Here is a 21,855-nt window from a genome sequence, read left to right as displayed (position 1 = left end):
TAGTATTTCTGGGAACACTGCCCTTTAATTTACTGGATAAATAAAGAGAACAATCCAAAACAAAATATACCACAGATGGACAACCTGAAAGATTACATGGTTACACTAAAGTCTGAACTTCAGTGACTCTTGGCATCAAATAACAGTGCAACATAAAAGACAAAACAGGTTGGATTAGAACACAGTGGAGTAGACATGACGACGGATTAGCATTAACATTTTCCACCTGAATTTGTCTATCATTTTTGGAATATCTTTACCATTTTTGTGTGCAATTGCAATGTTTAATAATTCTTTAATACCCAAATGTAAACTTGAAGTACATTTATGTAAACAATTCTTGTTGTATTACGAAAAAGATACAAAGGTTTTAACAGTCCTATGAAAATTGAAATAGTCATAATGTAAATTATATGGTTAAATTGTTAATATTTAAACAAAAATAAACAATCCTGAACATTCATACAGTATAGACTTGACAAATTATAGGAAAAGTTCATGTGTGGCATACACAAAAGAACAGTACAGGCCTGATCCTTTACCCCATACAGGAAGTAGATCAAGTATGGCCAGTGTGAAAAATTGATTAGCAATAAACTGTCTACCTTTCCCATCCCTCACAGGCACAGCCAGTTGTGGCTGTATGTGGGCTTGCTACCAGCAATTAGTACATCTGAGATTTAAACTCGGATCTCAGCGACGGTGGGTATTAGAGAACTGTGTCACCCGAGCATCCCAGGTCCCAGATATTTGGTCACAGCTATCACTAAAACAAGTAACAGATAATAACTGCTGATTTATTAGTGTTCAAACACATGCCATTACTATTTTTTGTATGTGCAGAAAAATCAACAACATACGTAATTTGGCCACGAGTGACCAAACTTTGTATACAACTGAAAATGGCAATTGATGATACAGTTGATGTACCTGTAAATTATGCAGATCAGTGCATAATTGGACTCTGGCTGTTTTACTGGGTTTGCCCTGACTGGCCGTTAGATGGAAGCAAAATCACATTTTCTTTTACTAGTTGTAGAGTCCTATACAGTAATCCCTCCTCGATCGCGGGGGTTGCGTTCCAGAACCCTCCGCGAAAGGTGAAAATCCGCGAAGTAAAAACCATGTGTTTATATGGTTATTTTTATAACCCGATTCCATTGGCTTTAGCATATAGCATCTTGTCATTAAAACCAATGGATTGAGGTAGCACACCATGCTAACGTCAATATAACATTTCCCTTCATGTAACGATAACGGTTACATTTCCTGACAAGCCCAAACTTGCAAATAAAAACACTCGGTACAAGTTTATACAAGTTAAGAATCAGTAATATTTTATTTACGTTTGAAAAGAACTCCATTCGTTTGTCCGCACCGTCACTTGATCACTAAGGCAGCGTCGGATGCTCACTCGTTTTTGGGTGAAAATAACGTTGACACGTTAAGAAGTGAGGATTTTAAGTCATCTAGGATTTGGAACAGCCTCCTTATCGGGAGCGCGCACAGCATGATGTAAAATGCGTCTATGTAGAGAGAGAGAGCTAGCTTTTCGAACACATGCCACTCTACGCATCTTGACCAATCACGTGCGGCTTTAACAGAAAAAAAACGGAAAAAAAAAAAGAATCGGCTCCCAACCAGGAGCCGAATCCCGTCGTTCACTTTAAAGAGCCGGCTCCTTTAGCCAGATCGTTCGCGACCGACCCATCACTAGCAGAAATCCGCGATTTATATTTAGACATGCTTGCAAATAAAATCCGCGATAGAGTGAAGCCGCAAAAGTCGAAGCGCGATATAGCGAGGGATTACTGTAAAGGCTTCAGGAACAAAACGGTGGCAATGAGATCGTTAATAAACATTTTTAGTAGTCCAAACGTTAGGCACAACAAATGTCTAATATTTAAGCAATAAAAGAAAAATGTACCCTAATGAAAAATAGCATTTGTATAATAAATAAATAAATAATTAACAAGTTGCAAGCCATAGATCTTCTCTGCTGTAGTAGCATAAACTATTAGGCAGAGTTGCCAGATTGACATTTTAACCACGCGTTGTGCTAAATTTCCATTTTAACTGAAATTCAACGTTTTTATTGAATTATAGCTTCAACTAAATGGCTGTTTTGTAAATAAGCATAAAAAATAGAGTTTTATTTAATATAATTAAGCTTCAATCTAAATATAAGAGTCATTCTATAATTTGGGGTACATTCCATGTCCAATGATAATAATTATATTTATTCTAACTATTTTCTTTAAAAATGTCATATTTTACCTATTAATGGAAAACATGTTGTAATATCACAAAAACATTATGTGCATCCTATGCTTCATTTAGCTTGAAATTTGTCATGATGTTCCTAAATGAACAGTTTTTGCTGTGTCTGTTTTTTAAGTTGAGGGTGCCTTGGTTTTAAAATAATGAATAAAATCATTAAGGGCAACAACATCTATTTTTTTATTTATTTTAAAAGTTTAAATACCAAAGAAAAATAATATTTTTTAAATTGAGTTTCTCTTTTAAATAATTTAAATATCTTTATTTATTAATGTCCGCAAAAGTTCTGTCAACTATGTTACTAACAGAACTCCACTCAGCAACTCAAAAATGGTTTGTTCTAAAACTATGTGACCAGCATTACATGATATCATTTTTCTCTGTGGAGGGTATATTGAACACACTGTGGTGAAAGTCCTCTTATTTTTTTTATATATTTTATCTATAATAGAACATTGTCAATGAGTATATTAATTGACCGTCAACTATGTTACATACATTGTTATGGTTAAATTTTTTTTTATAATTTTAATTCAAACGTATGTTCAAATTAGACATTATTCTGTTCAAGAAATGACATGTGGTCAGCCAGGCAAGGTCTACCACTGAAGTTATGGGTCAAAATAGGGAAATTGTCAACTATGTTACCTGTCAACTAAGTTACCTAGTAGTCTACATCTACTGTCCCTTTAAAATAAAAAAATAAAAAAATAATGTTTAAGCTTTGCAAATAGTGGATATGTTACACTAAAGAATATATTAATATATGTTTTATTGAGAGAGAACATTGTTTTTGTACTTTTTTGGTGATGTGAAATGTACCCCAAATTATAGAATGACCCATAAGCTAGAGCATCATAGCGTAATACCAAACAAAACCATAGCATGCTCCATACCATACATTTAGCTGTCTGCACGGGTAAGCAGGTCTCAGCTGTGAAATATTGATCTACAGTTTGTGCCAATGTAAGATAAATTAAAACCTGAATGACTAGTACAATCTTGCTCAAACATGTTTAACGCTAGTCAGCACCAAGACCTGCTAATTTATGCGTTTTTAGCTTTAAATTGAGCTTCTGTGTTGTAACAGAGCCACCAAAACTAGTGCTGTCACAGGTTTTCTGAGTTGAAAACAGATCTGTGATCTTGATAAGGTGAATTAACACCATCTAGAGGTTTAGAAACGTAATTGCAACTGCCTTCATGAAAATCGAAATTCTGCGACAAGTAAAAGCCTTTTTGCGGTACCACATTAATTTTATTATAAATTCAGAACCGGAATCGCAGAACCTCAGAAAACTAAGCTATGTGAAACTGAACTTTATTGGTATAATGTCAGGTGTATAAATATACCAGGAGAGATATCTGGCAACCCTGTTTATTACTTCAGTGGCAGAGGACAGTGTGTGTGGGTTTGGCTTTGGGACAGCTGTGACCATGGTGCAGCTGAGCTAACCCTGTGTACAGAGATAATCAGGACCAAGATTTAAATGCCGACTGGGGAGTGCCAACAAACAAATACCCTCTAACAAAAGGTAGACGTTTTATTAATGATTATTATTATTATGGTATTAAGGATTATTAAATACAGGCTATAACGTTTCTGAAAACAAAGCTGTTTGATTATAGTGTATTTATTTATATCCAGTGTTAGGAATCTTGTTTTTAAGGCTCAGTAAAATGATATGCTTGAAATGCTTTACTGTATCTTGTTCTTTGTATGATTTGTGCTAATGCACACATGATAATTACCTTTATTCGTAATAGAAGAGATTCTGCATGCATTGATATAAAGTTGCAAATGTTAAATTCATTTGTATTTCATAAGTTATAAATAAAGCTTAAAATAACCATTGTATTATTGGGCATTTAAATTACAAACCCCATTTACAGAATAGTTGGGACCTTTTGCTTGATTTTATGTTGATCTCTGTTAAAACTTATCTGTATCTATCTGTTTGTAATATTTATAATATTTAAACATTATAGACTTGATTGTCATCGTGTTTTTGAGAAATAAGGTGTTACAGTAAGGGGTGGTAACACCAATGACAGTACTCCAGAACTCAAATTTTGATCAGCTGGAAAAAAGAAAGATGGGTAACACAAGATGATACTGACCAATATTGTATTACGATTACAATAGTTTTAACATTTTTTGACAGTAACGTTTATGCAGTTGGGCACTGATTAGCCATAACATTAAAACCACCTTCTTGTTTCTACACTCTCTGTCCAATTTATCAGCTCCACTTACCATATAGAGGCACTTTGTAGTTCTACAATTACTGAATGTAGTCCATCTGTTTCTCTGCATGCTTTGTTAGCCCACTTTCATGCTGTTCTTCAATGGTCAGGACTCTCCCAGGACCACTACAGAGCAGGTATTATTTGGGTGGTGGATCATTCTCAGCACTGCAGTGACAATGACATGGTGGTGGTGTGTTAGTGTGTGTTGTGCTGGTATGAGTGGATCAGACACAGCAGTGCTGCTGGAGTTTTTAAATACTGTGTCCACTCACTGTCCACTCTATTAGACCCTCTTACCTAGTTGGTCCACCTTGTAGATGTAAAGTCAGAGACGATTGCTCATCATGGGATGCTGCCCACGGGATGCTGTTGGCTGGATGTTTCTGGTTGGTGGACTATTCTCAGTTCAGCAGTGATAGTGAGTTGTTAAAAAACTCTGACAGCATTGCTGTGTCTTATCCACTCATACCAGCACAACACACACTAACACACCACCACCATGTCAGTGTCACTGCAGTGCTGAGAATGATCCACCACCCAAATAATACCTGCTCTGTGGTGGTCCTGGGAGAGTCCTGACCATTGAAGAACAGCATGAAAGTGGGCTAACAAAGCATGTAGAGAAACAGGTGGACTACAGTCAGTAATTGTAGAACTACAAAGTGCTTCTATATGGTAAGTGGAGCTGATAAAATGAACAGTGAGTGTAGAAACAAGGAGGTGGCTGTAATGTTATGGCTGATCAGTGTATGTTGGCAGTGAAGTCGCTTTACAAATCAAAGCACATACAATTACAACAATGTTGTAACCGGTGGGACAATGGTTATTGTTAATGGGATTTGATTTATGTCTTTGCTATTCCTAGCATCAAAATCTATTGGAGCATGGAGACTGTTTGTGCCACTGGAGTGGCCGCTCGACTCAGGAGTGAATGGGATCGCAGTGAAGGTCTTGGGCAGAATGACAAAGCTATGAAATTCCTTGGTCAAGACTTTGAGTCTTTGCGTGCAAGCTGCCTCCAGAGTGGTCGTTTATATGAGGATGATACCTACCCAGCCCAAACCTCTTCTCTAGGATTTAAGGAGCTGGCACCTGGTTCTGCCAAAACCAAAGGAGTGCGCTGGATGAGACCCACGGTGAGACCCTTTAGTAGGAAAGCCATTCCACACACCTTGCACAGGTTCAATGTCCATTTCAATTAACTATGCCGAACAATATCAGTGCCTACCAATTGCCTAGGCTTCCAGTGCCAGACTTTTACTGTAATAAGACTGAAAATATTTGTTTGGGATTTTGGATTAGTCTTAATTTTATAAGCCACTTGATCCTTCTGAACTTACAGAAACGATGGTGTCTGACATCCAAACTGCACGCTACTGTAGTAATTGTAATGTCGCATTAGTGCACTACCAATATCAAATGTGCACACTATGCAGCAGATATTATTTGTGTGCCGTGTAAACAAAGTCAGCCTTCAGTAACCATGAATATACACATTTATGACTAAAATGAACAGATAGCATGTCAGTTAACACATCACAGTAAAAATAAATTTTACCTTTTGCAAAGTTTAAGAAATTGTAGCACAGAAGGTAAAAGTAACTGACAGCAAATCTAGTTTTGCTTCTGTTATGAACTCCAATAGTGTTGAAACAGGGGTGGGTTTTAAAAAGTCTTTCTGGCCAGCAGGAATAATCAGTGCCTTCTGCTACAGATTACATGTCAACTGCATATATGTTTCAGTCACTTCTGTGCCCTATTTGACCCATAGGCCTTCTCTGTGCACTTCAGGAGTTCTGTAGTGACCCGCACTTCATCGTCGATGGAGCAACTCGCACAGACATCTGCCAAGGCGCTCTAGGTACAGTCTTTACCCAGCCCATTTTATCTGCCAAGGAATAAATTCACTCTAAAGGACAAAACAGTGGAGAAAACTTTTCTGTCTTACAGGGGACTGTTGGCTTTTGGCGGCCATTGCGAGTCTAACCTTGAACGAGCCTTTGCTGCATCGTGTGGTTCCTCATGGCCAGAGCTTCCACCATCAATATGCAGGAATCTTTCATTTTCAGGTATTACACAATAAAAGTCATATTAAAATTTACTAAACCTTTATTTAGCTGTTTACCGTGAATTGTGCTCATGGAATGATATTTGTGGATTGCCATTTAGGGAGAGTAGCAACAGTACTAAATGTCCCCCATTTGTAAAATAAAGAAATACATAATAATATATATGTATAATGTATAATAATAATAATATAATATAATAATATATAATATAATATAAAATATAATAATAATGTATAATAATGTATTGATAAGTGCTGAGGCCTTTAGAAACAATTATGTACCCTTCTTAGTTCTTATCGTTAGGTTCTCTTATGTTTCCTTTTTTGTAGGGCAGGACAACCCACGTTTTCTTCTCAATAGTTGGAACACAATATGTGTTTGTCAAAGATTTTAAAGATTAAACATTGCATCCATTGCAGGGCTTTTGCCATCCCCCTTCCGCCCTGCCAGACATAGCCAGTCATGTCTGTAGACACCTGGCCAGCCAGTAGCTCCACTAAGATTCAAACCTGCGTCTAGTCGGTGGGTAAGCGCCTCTTTATTGCAGAATTGTTCATTCAAAAATCTGGGAAATGAATTTTATTCTACAGGGTTTGCAAACATTTAATTGTGTTCAACTGTGTTATATAGGTAGAAACATTAATCCAGTGAATCAATACTAGTCCAGCAGGACTGATGGTGCTGCCCTAGCAGGCATGCGACACATTGTAAGTGTTTTTGCTTTAGTGCAGCACAGAAGTATTCATATGGCAATTTTCCATGTAGCTGTAAAGCATAATAGGATGGTAGAGCATATTACAGTAATGAACATTATGCTTCTGCTATTTTACTGCATGGCAACTGATCTATTCCCTTTTAGCCACTTTAGCTAAGCACAAGTGTCTATACTGCAGATCCCCCTCCCCCATCACCAAGACAGCTATATTTATATGAAAGCAGATACCCAACCTCCTCCCAAACAACTCGGACAGGCCAGAGCTAGTGTCCTATTGCCAAATTCCAGAGGCATTTTCATGTTCATTTCAGAGCCCTTTTACACTCATCAATCTGTGTAATATTTACAGAATGAATTGTTAAGTGAGAGTGTGGAGATCATCAGATAATAATTGTTTTTGAACAGGAAAATCTGTTTACATTTAATTACCAGTACTGAATGATTACTGTAGAGCTTAAATATCCTGGGGCTTCACACCCTGCTATGAAATGCAAGTATTTAGAAGGCTGCAGATTCCAACACTGCTGCAGAACTTTGCCAAGCCAGTCCAGTAAATTAATTAAATGAATCCCAAAAGGACATTCTGGTTGGCTGGCTAGACAGCCTAAAAACCTAATTTAAAAACTCCTTCTGGCCCAGTGTCCACATATTATGAACATTCTAGTAAAATGGCCAGAATGTACTACAAAGCTGTGACGTTTAATTACAATGTTTATGTTCTGTTAAATGAATGTCAATTAAATTCACACAAATCTTTAGTAATTGCTTTGCCTGGTCAGGGTCACAGTTATTTAGGGGACAGTCCCCACAACACCGAAGCAAGACATACTTGCTTAGACATATTAGCATGTTTTTCAAACCTCAAAGAAAAGCCCATCTACACACAAGGAGAAAATGTCATTGCTGCACTACTGTGTTACTCTAATGATTCAAAACACAGTACACAATTTGAGCCACAGATTCATATTAAGCAGAACTGTAATGAAGTTTAAAATAGGAAATCATACAAGTGGGGAACAAAATCTTATGAAAACAAAAAACATACGCAAGATAAGGCTGCTAATAAAGTTCTAATAAGATTCTAAATAGTATAGACATGAATTGCAGGAGCATTAGTCACAATAACTGACCCATTGGTTTAATAAAAACCAGGATGAATTTTACTTTATATGTTCTGCCCAGTCACCAGATTTAAACATCATTTTGTGTGATATGTGAAGCAGACTGCGAGGTAGATCTCCGTCTCTAGGACTGCAAGAAACCAAACCCTTAGGACTTAACACCAATACAGTACATCATTTTAGGAGAAAACATATCCATAACTTTGAATGTTATTCATTCATTCATTCATTGTCTGTTTTACCACTTTTTTTTTATCCTATTTAGGGTTTTTCACCAGGCAGAGGGTAAGAAACACCCCGGACAGGTCGCCAGCCCATCACAGGGCAAAAAACCACACACCTAGTAGCTCCAATTCACCTCACTTGCATGCCTTTGGACTGTGGGAGGAAACCGAAGCTCCCGGAGGAAACCCACACAGACACAGGGAGAACATGACACCGAAATGACCCGGACCACTCCACCAAGGAATCAAACCCAGGACCTTCTTGATGTTAGGTGATAGTGCTACCCACCAGGCCATTGTGCAGCTTCCATAACTTATTAGTTTTCTAAAATATTATATTGAAACGTTTCCAATAGTTTGTCTTTATTAAATATGCTTGAAGTTATGTAAAGTTCTAATAAGGCCACAGAAATTTGATTATGTACCTTTGTGTATTTTGGGTAAGTGACTTGTTAGATAAGTCTCTTGTGTAACAGCAAACCAAAATTAAAAACCAAACAAGGCTGTTCAATTACATTTGTGTAACTGGAAAACTGTACATTTCACCTGAAGAGGGTTGCCATATAACATCTCCTCACTCCTCTGTTGCAGTTTTGGCAGTTTGGGGACTGGGTGGATGTAGTGATTGATGACCGGCTGCCAGTGAGAGATGGAAAGCTCCTATTTGTTCACTCAGCTGAAGGGACAGAGTTCTGGAGTGCCCTTGTAGAGAAGGCATATGCCAAGTAAGAGAGATCCAGCATCATTTTAACAGATCAGATAAAAGGGTATGCTACTTCAGACAAATATGATCTGTGCCCAAAATTAGTAGGATGACTGTGTGTGTGTGTGTGTGTGTGTGTGTGTGTGTGTGTGTGTGTGTGTGTGTGTAGGTTAAATGAATGTTATGAGGCGCTCTCTGGAGGCAGTACGTCTGAGGGCTTTGAGGATTTTACTGGCGGAGTTACAGAAATGTATGAACTGAAGAAAGCTCCACCCAACCTGTTTAGCATCATCCAAAGAGCTGTGGAAAGAGGATCTCTACTGGGCTGCTCCATAGATGTAAGTATGCAAACATTTAAGTTATTATGTTATCAATGGTTTTAAGAAACATAAAGTATAACAGAAATTCTCTCCACTCTCAGATCACAGGACTGTTTGACATGGAGGCGGTCACTTTTAAAAAGCTGGTGAAAGGCCATGCTTATTCTGTTACAGGAGTGGAGGAGGTGAGTGGAGGTGTTATGGCTGGACATTTAAAGCACGCCAAAATCTCTCTAAAAGTATTAATGTAATTGCTAAACTCCCCAATAATGTTTGCTGTGCATAGACACTAACAAACAGAACCACATTATCTGTATTGTGAAAGCCAACACTGTAATAACCAGTAAATCTAAACAAAACAAGCCAAGCAGTGAAATGTTACAGTCAGATTTTCCACTAATTCCACTAAATATGTGAGGTAATAAATTATAAAAAATCCATTATCAGTATATATTTAGGGCCCTCGGGTGGGGCAGCATTAAACCACACTCAACCACCACTGCTGAGATTCCTTAAATTCGGATCTTAGCACTGCTATCAGCCAGCTGGGCGCTAACACAGATACAATAGGCTATGTCTGAGGGAGGACGGGCTGAAAGGATTCCTCATTGCTGCTGCAGTTGAAGTCTCTTCTGGCTGGTTGATGAGGAAATGGGGATTAATGAAGTTAAAGAAGTGTGTGTGTCCCTGTACCCAATACTGATCTCTGTGTGTAAGTGATTGGCCACTGCACACATCGGAGGGAGTGTGTGTTAGATACAGCCCTTCTCAATCAGGGTAGGGGTCTGCAGCAATAAAGGAGTAATTGGATATGACTAGATTGGAGGAAAATGCGTAGTGGTTGGCTTTGCTTGCAGGACGATGAGCCAACACATATTTCCAAACGAGCACAGAATCAAGCCTTTGTCATGGCTCTCCTAGTCACCTGACCTAAACAAGTCAGGACCTATGAGCCTGGGGGATCAGGACAGTGGTGTAACCAAGAAGTCTGTTGTTTAGGTGGAGTGTAGAGGAAATGTCATAAAGCTAATTCGCATCAGGAACCCCTGGGGAGAGGTTGAATGGACTGGAGCCTGGAGTGACAAGTAAGAATAAATAATGAATGAAGACACATTAAAGACTTTACAGTCATAGAGTACAACTAATAATGATTTTGTTTCATTTAGTTCCAAGGAGTGGAGTGGAATTGAGCCCTCAGTAAGGGCAAGCCTGTACAATCGCTCTGAAGATGGAGAGTTCTGGTGCAGTATTTTTCTTAACTACGCTGTTATAGCTTAACTGATGTATTGAGACTTTACTGTGATTTGGCTTGATTTTCTTTTTCCATCTACAACACAGGATGTCATTTAGTGATTTTATGAGGGAGTTCAGTAGGCTGGAGATTTGTAATCTGACTGCAGATGCACTACAGACCTGTGAGCTGAAGAAGTGGAGTTCGTCCCTTTATCCTGGAGAGTGGAGAAGAGGCAGCACTGCGGGAGGCTGCAGGAACTACCCGGGTACTTGAACTTACTCTTTTTTTTTTTACTTGATCTTAAAGCTTCTTTTACATTGATAGAATTTGACAAAAATAGCACAAAAATTCCATTAAAAGTCACTGTTTAATCACTATTGACAAATTAGGTAGCCATATCACAAAGATAAATGTTAGTCTTCTTGAGTAAGTTTTGTTCATTTTATGTTGTTAATAATATGTTTTTTTTCTCTTGGACAATATTTTTACAGCAACCTTTTGGATCAACCCTCAATATAAAATTGTGCTGAAGGATCCGGACGTTGAGGGTCAAGATGGCTGCAGTTTCCTAGTAGCACTAATGCAGAAGGATAGGCGGCGGTTACGGCGTGAGGGCAAGGACATGGAAACTATTGGATATGCAGTTTATGAGGTGAAAGTTTTGTTTTGTAATACAACATATGCATTTTTGTTAAATCTAGAATACGTATTTGGGATGCCATTGACTGGTCCTATTTTTTTGTGTTCCATCAATTACATCTTGATTTTTTAGGAATAATTAATTAATTAGCAATAATAAATCAGTTAGGAATTATTTTATTTTACTCTGTATTAGAGCACTGATAATTCCTCTTATTCACAAAGTGCTGGTGTGGCTGCAACTTTGCATACCAAGCAAACTAGAGCTTCAATTGTCCTTAACTGTACATCAGTGCTTATTTTTTTGAACACTATATTTGAATTATATACTCCTGAAAAAATTATTAAACGTTATTTATTTACTTATCTTTAAATGTGTGCCCCTAATTTTCTGTTTCATTTCCAGGTTCCCAAAGAGGTATGTGATGGGTGACCTGGGTAACAATAATACATTGTGTCTGATCTAGGGTAATCTGTGAGCAGTTCTTAAGGTCAGGTCAGAGTTTTTTCAGTGAGGGTGCTGGTTAACATTGGTGCATACTGCTGGGTAGGAATGCATTTATGTACATACGTATCATACTTCTCAGACAGATTTCTGTATATTTGGCAGTTTCTGGGCAGCACCGGTGTTCATCTGAAACGTGACTTCTTTCTCACCCACACATCCAGCGCTCGATCTGAGCTCTTCATCAACCTGCGAGAGGTGAGCTCACGCTTCTGTCTGCCAGCTGGGGAGTACATCATAGTTCCCTCCACCTTTGAACCCAATAAAGAGGGTGATTTTGTGCTAAGGGTCTTCTCTGAAAAAGCTGCAGACTCTGAGTGAGTGATTTTACTTATTGAAGGTTTTGCTGAAAACACAATTCTAACAATTTAGATGATACAATTTTGTTAAAGCATGCTGTATAAAACAAGTGACAACAAAACATGAAAATAAACCTGAACTGTGTCTTTTATAAAGGGAACTTGATGATGAGCTTTCTGCTGACCTGCCAGAAGAGGTATGTGTCAGTCAAACTGCATTTGTGATGTTAGATCAGAACAAATCATTTAAAAAGCAGACATGTGGCTGTGTGAAAATGTGTGTGTGTGTGTTTACTACTGTAGCCCGTGCTAGCAGAAAGTGAGATTGATGAAGGCTTTAAGGCACTTTTCACCAAGCTAGCTGGAAAGGTGAGAAGGAACAGAGGGTATTATGTCATTCATTAATGAAGTTATAAACAAATTATAGCAATCTATCTGTCTTACTTGGCTTGCAGGAAATGGAGATTGATGTACCAAAACTTCAGACAATTTTGAATCGTGTAGTAAGCAAACGTGAGTCTTTAAGAAAATAATGTTGAATGATGGATGTTAAATGTCAAGTAACTGAGTTAAGTAGGTAAGGTATTAAGTCAGGGAGGAAGAAGGCAGGAAAGAAAGTTATTAGGTTGGGAAGAAAGAAGAATAGGAAAGAAGTAAGTACAATGTTAAAAAAGATAACCAAGTCACTAAGTAGGGAGCAAGAAAGGAGGTCAAAAGGGTAGAATGTAAGGAAATATAGAAAATAGAGGAAGAAAGAAGACAGGAAAAAAGATGAAAAATGTCGAGAAAGTAAATCAGGAATGGATAAAGTGCACAGGTAAAGTAAAGAAGAATAAAAATCAGGAAGAACGACAATCAGGACGACATGTCAGTTAGAAAGAAAGGAAGAAGGCCGCTCAGGTGGTGCAGCAGTAAAAAAAACACGATGGATCCAGAGCTGGGATCTCGAATACATTGTATCGAACCTCAGTTGTGCCTGCCGGCTAAGGCTGAGCGGCCACATAAACAACGATTGGCCTGTTGTTCAGATATGGGCAGGGCGGGACTAAGCCGGATGGGGTCTCTCTCTCTCATGACTGGTGCAATTACGACCTCTGCTGGCTGATTGATGGCGCCTGCACAGAGATAAGAAAAGAGTGCTCTCCGTACACAACGCTGAGCTGCACTGCACTCGTCAAAGTGTAGGTGATAAAATGCATACGGCTGCTGCCCACGCGTCGGAGGGGGGCATGGGTTAGCTTCGTTCTCCTCAGTCAGAGCAGGGATCAGCATTGGTGGAGAGGAAGCATGACGCAATCGGGCAATTGGACGTGCTAAAAAAAGGAAGAAACACGGTAATAAACTCAAGAATTAATGGAAAAGTCAGAAAGAAAGCAACAAAGTCAGAAATTAATGAAAAAAGTCAGAAGAAAGTACAGTACAAAGTTATAAAGTTCTGAAAGAAAGTCAGGAGGAATACTGTAAAAATACAAAGTGATACAATCACAGAGTCAAGAAGAAAGTAGATTAACTGTCTTTAGTAATGTGTCTTTAGTTAAATATAGTGTAATATTAACAGGGTTTATGTTTTTTGAGAAATTAATCAAGCAGGGCCCTGTTATTTTTGTTACAGACAAGGACTTGAAAACTAACGGCTTTGACAAGGAGGCTTGCAGAAGCATGATTAATCTTTTGGATGTATCCTTTCACTGTTTGTGATTTTCTTTGAACACTGCTGTGAAGAATTTATTGTGAGATGAGCATTGTGTGTCACCTTAACGTGGGCCATGTAGACAACTGGTAAAGGAAAGCTGGGCTTAATGGATTTTCATGGGCTTTGGGAGAAGATCAAGCACTATCTGGTAAATATAATTCATTCATACTTATACAAGATGCAGAAGAAGCTTGATAGTACAATGAGCTAATCACAACTACAAAAACACAACTGCAGAAGTACAGCTATTAGGTTGGATGTCCAAATTACAGAACGCATCAGTTATAAATGTAATCTGACAGCACTTCAAAAAATAGAAATGAAAACCATATATCAAAGTCATAAAGTTCAAAAGAGGCCGAATAAAAGGTGCCTGAAGTGCAGGTGAATCAGTCATAGACGCTAAAATAATACAAAATGTTTTAAAAGGAAAAATTCAAATGTTATGGCAGCATATGTAAAAAATGACCAGCATTAAATAAAGAAACTGTGGTGTCAAGTCAAAGCTCACTGAAAGCAATAGGTGCAATTTGAAAGATGGTTTCTAAATACAACAAAACAGCCATCAAAATGACCACACAACAGGGGACACAGAATTGACTGTGTGTCTGTAAGGGGAAGGACAATGGCTGAAACAGGTATCTTTGTCGCTGGACAATTACAACCTCTGCTGACCAGTGGAGGCACCTGCATGGCGGTGGCCAATCACGGATAGCAGTGATAGGCTTTCCACACGCGGTACTCCGGTCTGTTAGATCACACCCCTAGCAGGTGAAAAGAAGCGATCAACGGCTGGATGTGTGCTGGAGGGGGTGCGTAACAGCCTTAACCCTCACTGATCAGGGTGAAGGTGGCAGCAGTGACAAAGGAAGATTTAAATTAAACTAAACTGAGTGAAAAGAGGAGGAAATGCTTAATAAAGAATGACTGAATAGAACAAAACAACCACACAATGAAAGAAGCACTTTTATGACCCAGTTATGAAACTTCCAAGACTGAAAGTAATGAAAAGGCTGACATTTAGAAACTTGGTGAAAGGAACACAAAATCTGATCCTAAATAGTAATGCCACCATACATACTGCCAAAATTATAGCCCCTCATAGCCACTACAATCTACATTTAAACATAATTAAACCCTAATGGGAAGTTCTGAAGCACAGACTGGAAAGTAGATCCTCATCTCTTTTCTCATTGTGACAAAGGTTTCCAACATCTCACAGCACAAAAATGTGGAACTTAAATAAGAGCATTTAGTTACCATCATTTGCTCCACCCGCTGTTGGTTTTATGATGGAAATATAACTTCAGCATTTTTATGGCAATAACAGTGTTTGAATTTGTATTGCTTTTCTCACACTATGACCTTATTAGACTGTGTTTAGAGACTTCGATTTGGACAAGTCTGGCACCATGAGCTCCTATGAAATGCGTCTGGCACTAGAATCTGCAGGTACCGCTGCCTCATCATAGTAAACACCATGATAAAATCACTGCTCACTGTGTAATGCTCCAACCTGTTTTAATGTTATTTCAGGCTTCAAGCTGACCAATCACCTGTTTCAGTTAATAATCCTGCGTTATTCTAAGCCAGACATGAATGTGGACTTTGACAGCTTTGTAACCTGCCTGATTCGTCTAGAGAGCATGTTCAGTGAGTGGTCATACCAGCAAACATGATACATATATTAGAATAAAGTCTTTAAGATGTAGTACCCACTGCTGTTCAGCAATTCATCATGCTGAGTTAATTACTCATACAAATGCAAATTATGCTGTTCCAACAGAGACGTTCAAGACTTTGGACACAGATTCAGATGGAGTGGTGTCTCTAAGTTTTCCTCAGGTATGTTACCTGGTTATGAGTAATTGTATAAATTATAATTCTAGTTTGATACACCGTCGAGGCATAACATTATGACCACTGACAGGTGAAGTGAACAACACTGATTATCTCTTCATCACTGCACCTGTTAATGGGTGCAGGTGGTAGCAATATTAGGTAGCAAGTGAACATTTTATTCTCAAAGTTGATGTGTTAGAAGAAGCAGTAAAAATGCACAAGTGTAAGGATTTGAGTGAGTTTGACAAGGATCAAATTGTGATAGCTAGACGACTGGGTCAGAGCATCTCTAAAACTGCAGCTCTTGTGGGGTGTTTCCGCAGTGGTCAGTATTGATCAAAAGTGGTCCAAGGAAGGAACAGTGGTAAACCGGCGACAGGGTCATGGGCAGCCAAGGCTCACTGATGAACGTGGGGAGCGAAGGCTGGCCAGTGTGGTCCGATCCAACAGATGAGCTACTGTAGCTCAAATTGCTGAAGTTAATGCTGGTTCTGATAGAAAGGTGTCAGAATACACAGTGCATCACAGTTGCAGGGCTGTTTAGGCAGTAAAAGGGGGACCAACACAATATTAGGAAGGTGGTCATAATGTTATGCCTCATCGGTGTGTATATATGAATGGATAAGATAGTTTAATCAAATTAGCACGAGTACATAAATCGTATTGAATACATATATTACCTTTCATATTGTGTTTAGTGTTTACATATAGTAATCATGATAAAAGCAAGACCTAAGTTCATAGTTAAACTACCGGTATATGAAAATAATACACTTCAGCTGGTGTCTATTTCTTTAGTTTGCAATAGGAAATGAATAACTATGCATTTTTTTTGTCTTTTCTTCCAGTGGATCTCTCTTACCATGTTTACCTAGATGGTGTCTTGACTTCTTCATTGTACTCAACTACTACTCGTACTTTCTTCTTTTTTCTGCCTGTGTTGCCTCTTATACATTCTCTCATTTTGTCTATACACCCTCTTTGTTGTACCTTTGCCAAAGAAAGGTAACACTGTATTATAAAAATTTTAAAAATACATGTGCAAACACAAATATCTCTGTGTGCTAAGCTTCATGTTAGGTCAAAGATCTTCTGATCTATGCTAAGGACCGGCCTTAATAAGTTCTCTGGCCTGTACAAACTTTATTGATCACCTGCTGGTCCGTGGCTTCTGTTTGTGTAGCACTGAGGCTAAGACCTCCCCCTACAGGCTGCTAGAGACACAGCATTAATATTTAGGAAAGCAATTATAATGTGACTACTAAGCTGAATTTATTTTGTTCAAAAGTAAATACAGATCTTACTTTGATGACATCAGAGATCCCTTTGTCATTAAGGCACTCCACAAATGTGTCAATGGGGTAATTCAGCCCTGGAACCAGCAAAGGGATCTACAGACACGGTTTGTTCACTTATTAGCAATTCACTATTTAGAGCAGGTGTCCACATAATTTTGCTAATGTATTGCCTCATGGCCATTACCTTAAAAAAGGCTGTCTTCATACTGTACAGATTTTTATCATACAGGAAACTGATGGCTAGGTTCATTACAGGACGACATGCTGCTGTGTTCTGGATGTTCAAAGTCAGTTTGAAGGATGGGCCTAATCCCTGAACCTGAACATGAGGGGAAAAAAGATATTTACTTACACACAGCTAAACAATTCTGATACGATGCCTAAACTTTACTAAACAGGAATGCATAAAGATGTTATCACTCACCACAGCATTCATCTTGAGAGGTTCCGTCAGGCTGGATGACATAGGCGTCAGGCTAGACTCCAAGGCTTTCACATAGGTCCGGGCTGCAGCTAGCCGCAGCCTGCTCAAGTCCATTTGGAAGGCTCTGTTCATTGCTACATAATTGAAAGACGGTGTTATTACAATTACATATTAGGTCTAAGTTTTACTGGCTTATGCGTATGAATGCATTATTTTTAAAAAGCAGGGCATTTTGACACATACTCTAAAATTGTATAAATGAAAGAGTATCCAAACTTTTTACATGCCACAATTACTAGACTGTGCATTAACATTTGCAGTTTCTGGATTTATTTTCTGCAGAGATTCTTTATATTTTAAAATGAACAAAATATTTTATTTAATCAGGAATTGGCATATAGCTGTTAACTACATGGCACTTGCTGCTCTACAATACTTAACATAGGACTCTGCTAGTAAAGGTGAATAAGCTCTATTAAGGAATGCCATAGATACAGCACATGATCCAGCTACATTTGCTCACTTAAGCAGTCAAGCAACAAACATTACAGCAAAGTTATTATTACACATTGTTTCTGGTTACAACTGCATGAATGTGTTTGCTTTGAGTGTACATACCCACAGCATTCTCCCTTTCTCTTAGGGTCTGATCCACATAAAGCTTCGTTTTCTTAGGCACATTGAGTCGGATGCTTTGGGCTATTGGGGGACCAGAAGCTGAGTCCTTGTCATCAAAAACAGCTGTCCTTTTAAGGATCTTTACAATCAGACTCCCACCTGCACAACAAAGGAAACATAGGTGCATAAACCGGTGCAATTTAAAAACCACAATGTAAAATATTCCAACCACACAAGGTGCCATTCATCACTAAAGCTCAAGAGCATACAGAGTGATATATGATACTGAAAATAATATTGATTTTTTTTTAACATTTAATAATCGATCTTGGTAACAAACAATATGGTCAAATATTACATCATTACTAACAGCCACAAAGTTTGGTTTTCAGCTTAAGGTTTGCTACCTTTGGTTGTCATGATTAGGGTGCCATCTTCCCGACCATAACGACCAAAACAAATGCTGGTCACTATGTCCTGTAACAGCAAGATGCCAGATACACAATAAAAACTTAGTCCTACATTATGGCTAGGATGTAACATGTTTAAAAACTAACGGCAATTTTGAAAGTTACCTGTGTTCTGATGGTGCTGACTAAGTTCTTATCCCTGTACACATGCACCTCACAACTGGCCAAAGCCACCAACACAGCCTGGAAGCCCCTTGTGGGCAAGTCCAGTATGGCCATAGTGGTGACTGGAGCAGGTAGGTAAGCCGTCGACAGTTTTTTCCCCTGCCCATTAGTAAAAACATTTATTTTATTCGTTTTTGCACAATTGAGAAATATTTTAAAAAATGAAGCAGTTGTAAGCTCCCTGAACAAAAATTTGCACTAGTAATTTCTTCCATAATACTTAGTTATGCCTCATGAGAACGTCCAGAGTAAAATCTGAAGTTAAACATGCCCTGTGGCCTGCCTGTTGCTTTTACAGACACCTCCATGATGGAATACTTATGGCTTTCAGTGAACACTTTACCTTACGTTATCAAAAAGGCATAAATTCACAGTCAGCATTTTTAGTCATCTACAGTCCAGTTCTTTTGTGAGCAAGTGCTTTAATTATACCAAATGTGAAGAACTTGATCAGTTCAAACCAAACTGACCATCCACTTTTGATCTGCATTTATTGAGATTTGCACTGCTACTGTGGATCTTACTGTCTAAACAGGAACTTTGGCTAGCATTGAAATAGCTGTCCATGTGTGCTTGTGTAAAATGCTGGACCTTCTGTGTGAAGCTTTGCAAAGTGTCCTGAGCACAGCCCACCACCACATTCTTCCCTATCCTCACCAGCCCAACAGGGTGAGAGGACAACTCGATGCAATACCTGGGTTTTGGTGAGTCCCTGCAACATACAATCCTGTTCCAGCATGACGGTGCCCCTGTGCACACAGCAAGGTCTATAAGGAAGTCAAGAAAAGTTTGCTTTAAAAACACTCCAGTGGCCTGCACAGAGCCCCACTGAACAGCTTTGGAATGAACTGGAAAATCAATTGAGGCTTTCTTGACTAACATTAGTGCCAAGCCCACAGACATACCTCAGTTTCATTAGATGCCTATTCAGAGAAGTGGCTGTTGTTAAAGCTGATAAGATCATATAGAGGTCACTCTATTTTAATACCATTTGATTTATTATGGTCACATGCAAGTGGCCAGGCTGTGAAATAGTTTGCAAACCTGCGAAGTATGTAGATATTCCCACTGCGACAAGCTACAGTGATTCTGAACTCTACATCAAACTGACCGGTCACATCCATCAGTGTAGGCACACTAGGTAAGGACATCTGCAAACACATGAGATTAAACTTAAAAAAAAATAATAATAATAAAATAAAAAATAAATAAATAAAAATCACAACAGGAAATTAAACTTAACAATCTTCGTTGTGTTGTACAGTACTGAATTTACAGTGTTTTGTCTGCACACAAAAGTGTAGTATTGACCTTTGATAGAATGGTGAATGCCTCTGGGTCCAAGATATAGACATCTTGACTCTCTGTGCCAATGACGAGGCAACTGACTGCATCATCATCCGCCATGTTCTTCTTCAGTGTCCCTATGCATGTGATAACCGTCTAAGAGCACACAAAACTTTAACATACAATGTCCATTCAGACCTGCAAAATAATAGTGCTTTAGTGAATATCCTGGGGGAAAAGTCACCTGTCTGCGTATAGGCTGCTGTTTGTGAAGGTTAACGTAAGATTCCATATCCTGTGGTTCAAGCATGAGGAACCTAAAAAATAATGCAATATGGAATTTAACACAACTTTGATTGGCTGAAATATGACTGCACTGGCTGTTTTAGTGGAATTGTATCAGCTGTTATTAGGTAGATGTTAGATAATATTACCGTAGTGATCTTACTGACAGTGGAATGTCAGCTTTATCCCTAAAATACAGAGAAAACTGTTTTACACACTGTGTTCTAAAAGCAAGTGTGTTTTAATAGAGCAGTAAATGACAGCGTTATCTATTACACTCACCTGATTCCCTCCAGCATTTCTTTCAGGGTCATTGGATCGATCATATCCTTTAGAAAATGAAAGAAACATGCAAAAACATTATGCACAAATGCAAAACACACAAAATACTATTTAGGTCAAACAAATGAATTTTTTTCTTCACACAGCAAAAAAGGTTTAATGGTACATGGTCTATAATTTGGACCCTAGTGGTAACAAGGTGAACTACAGCAGCAAACTTCTGGTTTTAACCCAGCAACTCATAAGCCAGAAAGTCTGCATGTTTGGGTTTATGAACAGTAAAAATAGGGAAAAGGGGCTTCTGGGAGAGTGTCTAAAAATTGACTAGCAGAAGGAACGGTAAAGTACTTCATACTGAGGTTCATTTATAAAAAAAAACCCAGAGCATTAGTTATAAGAGGTCGAGAGATTGAAACTCAAGCCACCTCAAAAGCAGTTTGTACAAATGCCCAAATGTACTGAACTGAATATCCAGAGCCAGTTTGAAAGTACAAGTACAATCTACCTTCCAATGTTTTTGATAGGTGAGAGAAAATTAGTACACGAGAAAAACACACGGGTACAGGGAGAACACTCCTCACATGAGACTAGGATTAAACCCAAGAACTCACAACTCATGTTTATGTGGGGCACCCATTCACCACCACTGTGCCACCATGCAGCCCATAATTGTGTAATTTTCCTACCCACAGTCTATTTTTACTCACAAGCTGATACTACCAAGCTGATTTGTATTTTCACAAAGTCATTTGCATCCCTGTAGTACCCAACGATTTTATTAAAATAATTTAATTATTAAACGTTGGACTTTGCCTAACATCCGTTACTGTATCAGTAGTCAGAGTTTGGAGTAGTATTATAAAATTTCTTATTTAACTGCTTATTATATATCACTGCACTTTCACTATCACAAGCATATTGTTGAGCAAAGTTTCAAAAGGTGGTTAAAAACAGCACTACTCTTACGATTACAGCTTTAAATATGAATGACTTGAGTAAAACAAGATATGTAAGCACAAAACAGACAATTTAGGTATGATTGAAACCTTGCTCACCCTTCTAGCCTGATTCCACACATCCTGCTCCACGGGGTTGACCTCCAGAGTGGGCAGAGTAAGGGTCGCAGGTAGGG

The 21,855-nt window shown here is 38.4% G+C and overlaps 2 protein-coding genes across 2 annotated transcripts; one reads left to right on the top strand and one right to left on the bottom strand.

Moving 5' to 3' along the window:
* Positions 1 to 3,712: 3,712 nt before the first annotated feature.
* si:dkeyp-50d11.2 (calpain-1 catalytic subunit) lies at positions 3,713 to 16,930 on the top strand. Its single transcript, XM_063011173.1, has 22 exons — positions 3,713 to 3,815; positions 5,396 to 5,666; positions 6,322 to 6,391; positions 6,481 to 6,599; positions 9,251 to 9,384; positions 9,532 to 9,700; positions 9,784 to 9,867; positions 10,682 to 10,767; positions 10,849 to 10,923; positions 11,021 to 11,181; positions 11,408 to 11,568; positions 11,962 to 11,973; positions 12,166 to 12,377; positions 12,517 to 12,556; positions 12,663 to 12,728; positions 12,815 to 12,872; positions 13,972 to 14,036; positions 14,132 to 14,200; positions 15,426 to 15,504; positions 15,589 to 15,705; positions 15,839 to 15,897; positions 16,743 to 16,930. Exons 2-22 carry the CDS (start codon positions 5,415 to 5,417, stop codon positions 16,767 to 16,769), a joined length of 2,115 nt encoding a protein of 704 aa, XP_062867243.1. The 5' UTR covers positions 3,713 to 3,815; positions 5,396 to 5,414; the 3' UTR covers positions 16,770 to 16,930.
* On the bottom strand, positions 16,903 to 21,851 carry LOC134330164 (Bardet-Biedl syndrome 1 protein homolog). Its single transcript, XM_063011172.1, has 14 exons — positions 21,779 to 21,851; positions 20,724 to 20,770; positions 20,591 to 20,629; positions 20,401 to 20,473; positions 20,181 to 20,312; positions 19,914 to 20,020; positions 19,564 to 19,636; positions 18,810 to 18,968; positions 18,642 to 18,711; positions 18,235 to 18,393; positions 17,617 to 17,750; positions 17,377 to 17,511; positions 17,199 to 17,285; positions 16,903 to 17,108 (listed from the first exon to the last, which is right to left on the bottom strand). The coding sequence occupies exons 2-14, from the start codon at positions 20,765 to 20,767 to the stop codon at positions 17,010 to 17,012; spliced, it is 1,311 nt and encodes a 436-aa protein (XP_062867242.1). The 5' UTR covers positions 20,768 to 20,770; positions 21,779 to 21,851; the 3' UTR covers positions 16,903 to 17,009.
* Between the last annotated feature and the right edge of the window lie 4 nt (positions 21,852 to 21,855).

The sequence above is a fragment of the Trichomycterus rosablanca genome, chromosome 16, assembly GCF_030014385.1.
Source record: "Trichomycterus rosablanca isolate fTriRos1 chromosome 16, fTriRos1.hap1, whole genome shotgun sequence".
Lineage (NCBI taxonomy): Eukaryota > Metazoa > Chordata > Actinopteri > Siluriformes > Trichomycteridae > Trichomycterus > Trichomycterus rosablanca.
The sequence above is the reverse complement of the archived record's forward strand: the minus strand, read 5'-3'. Positions and strand labels throughout refer to the sequence as shown.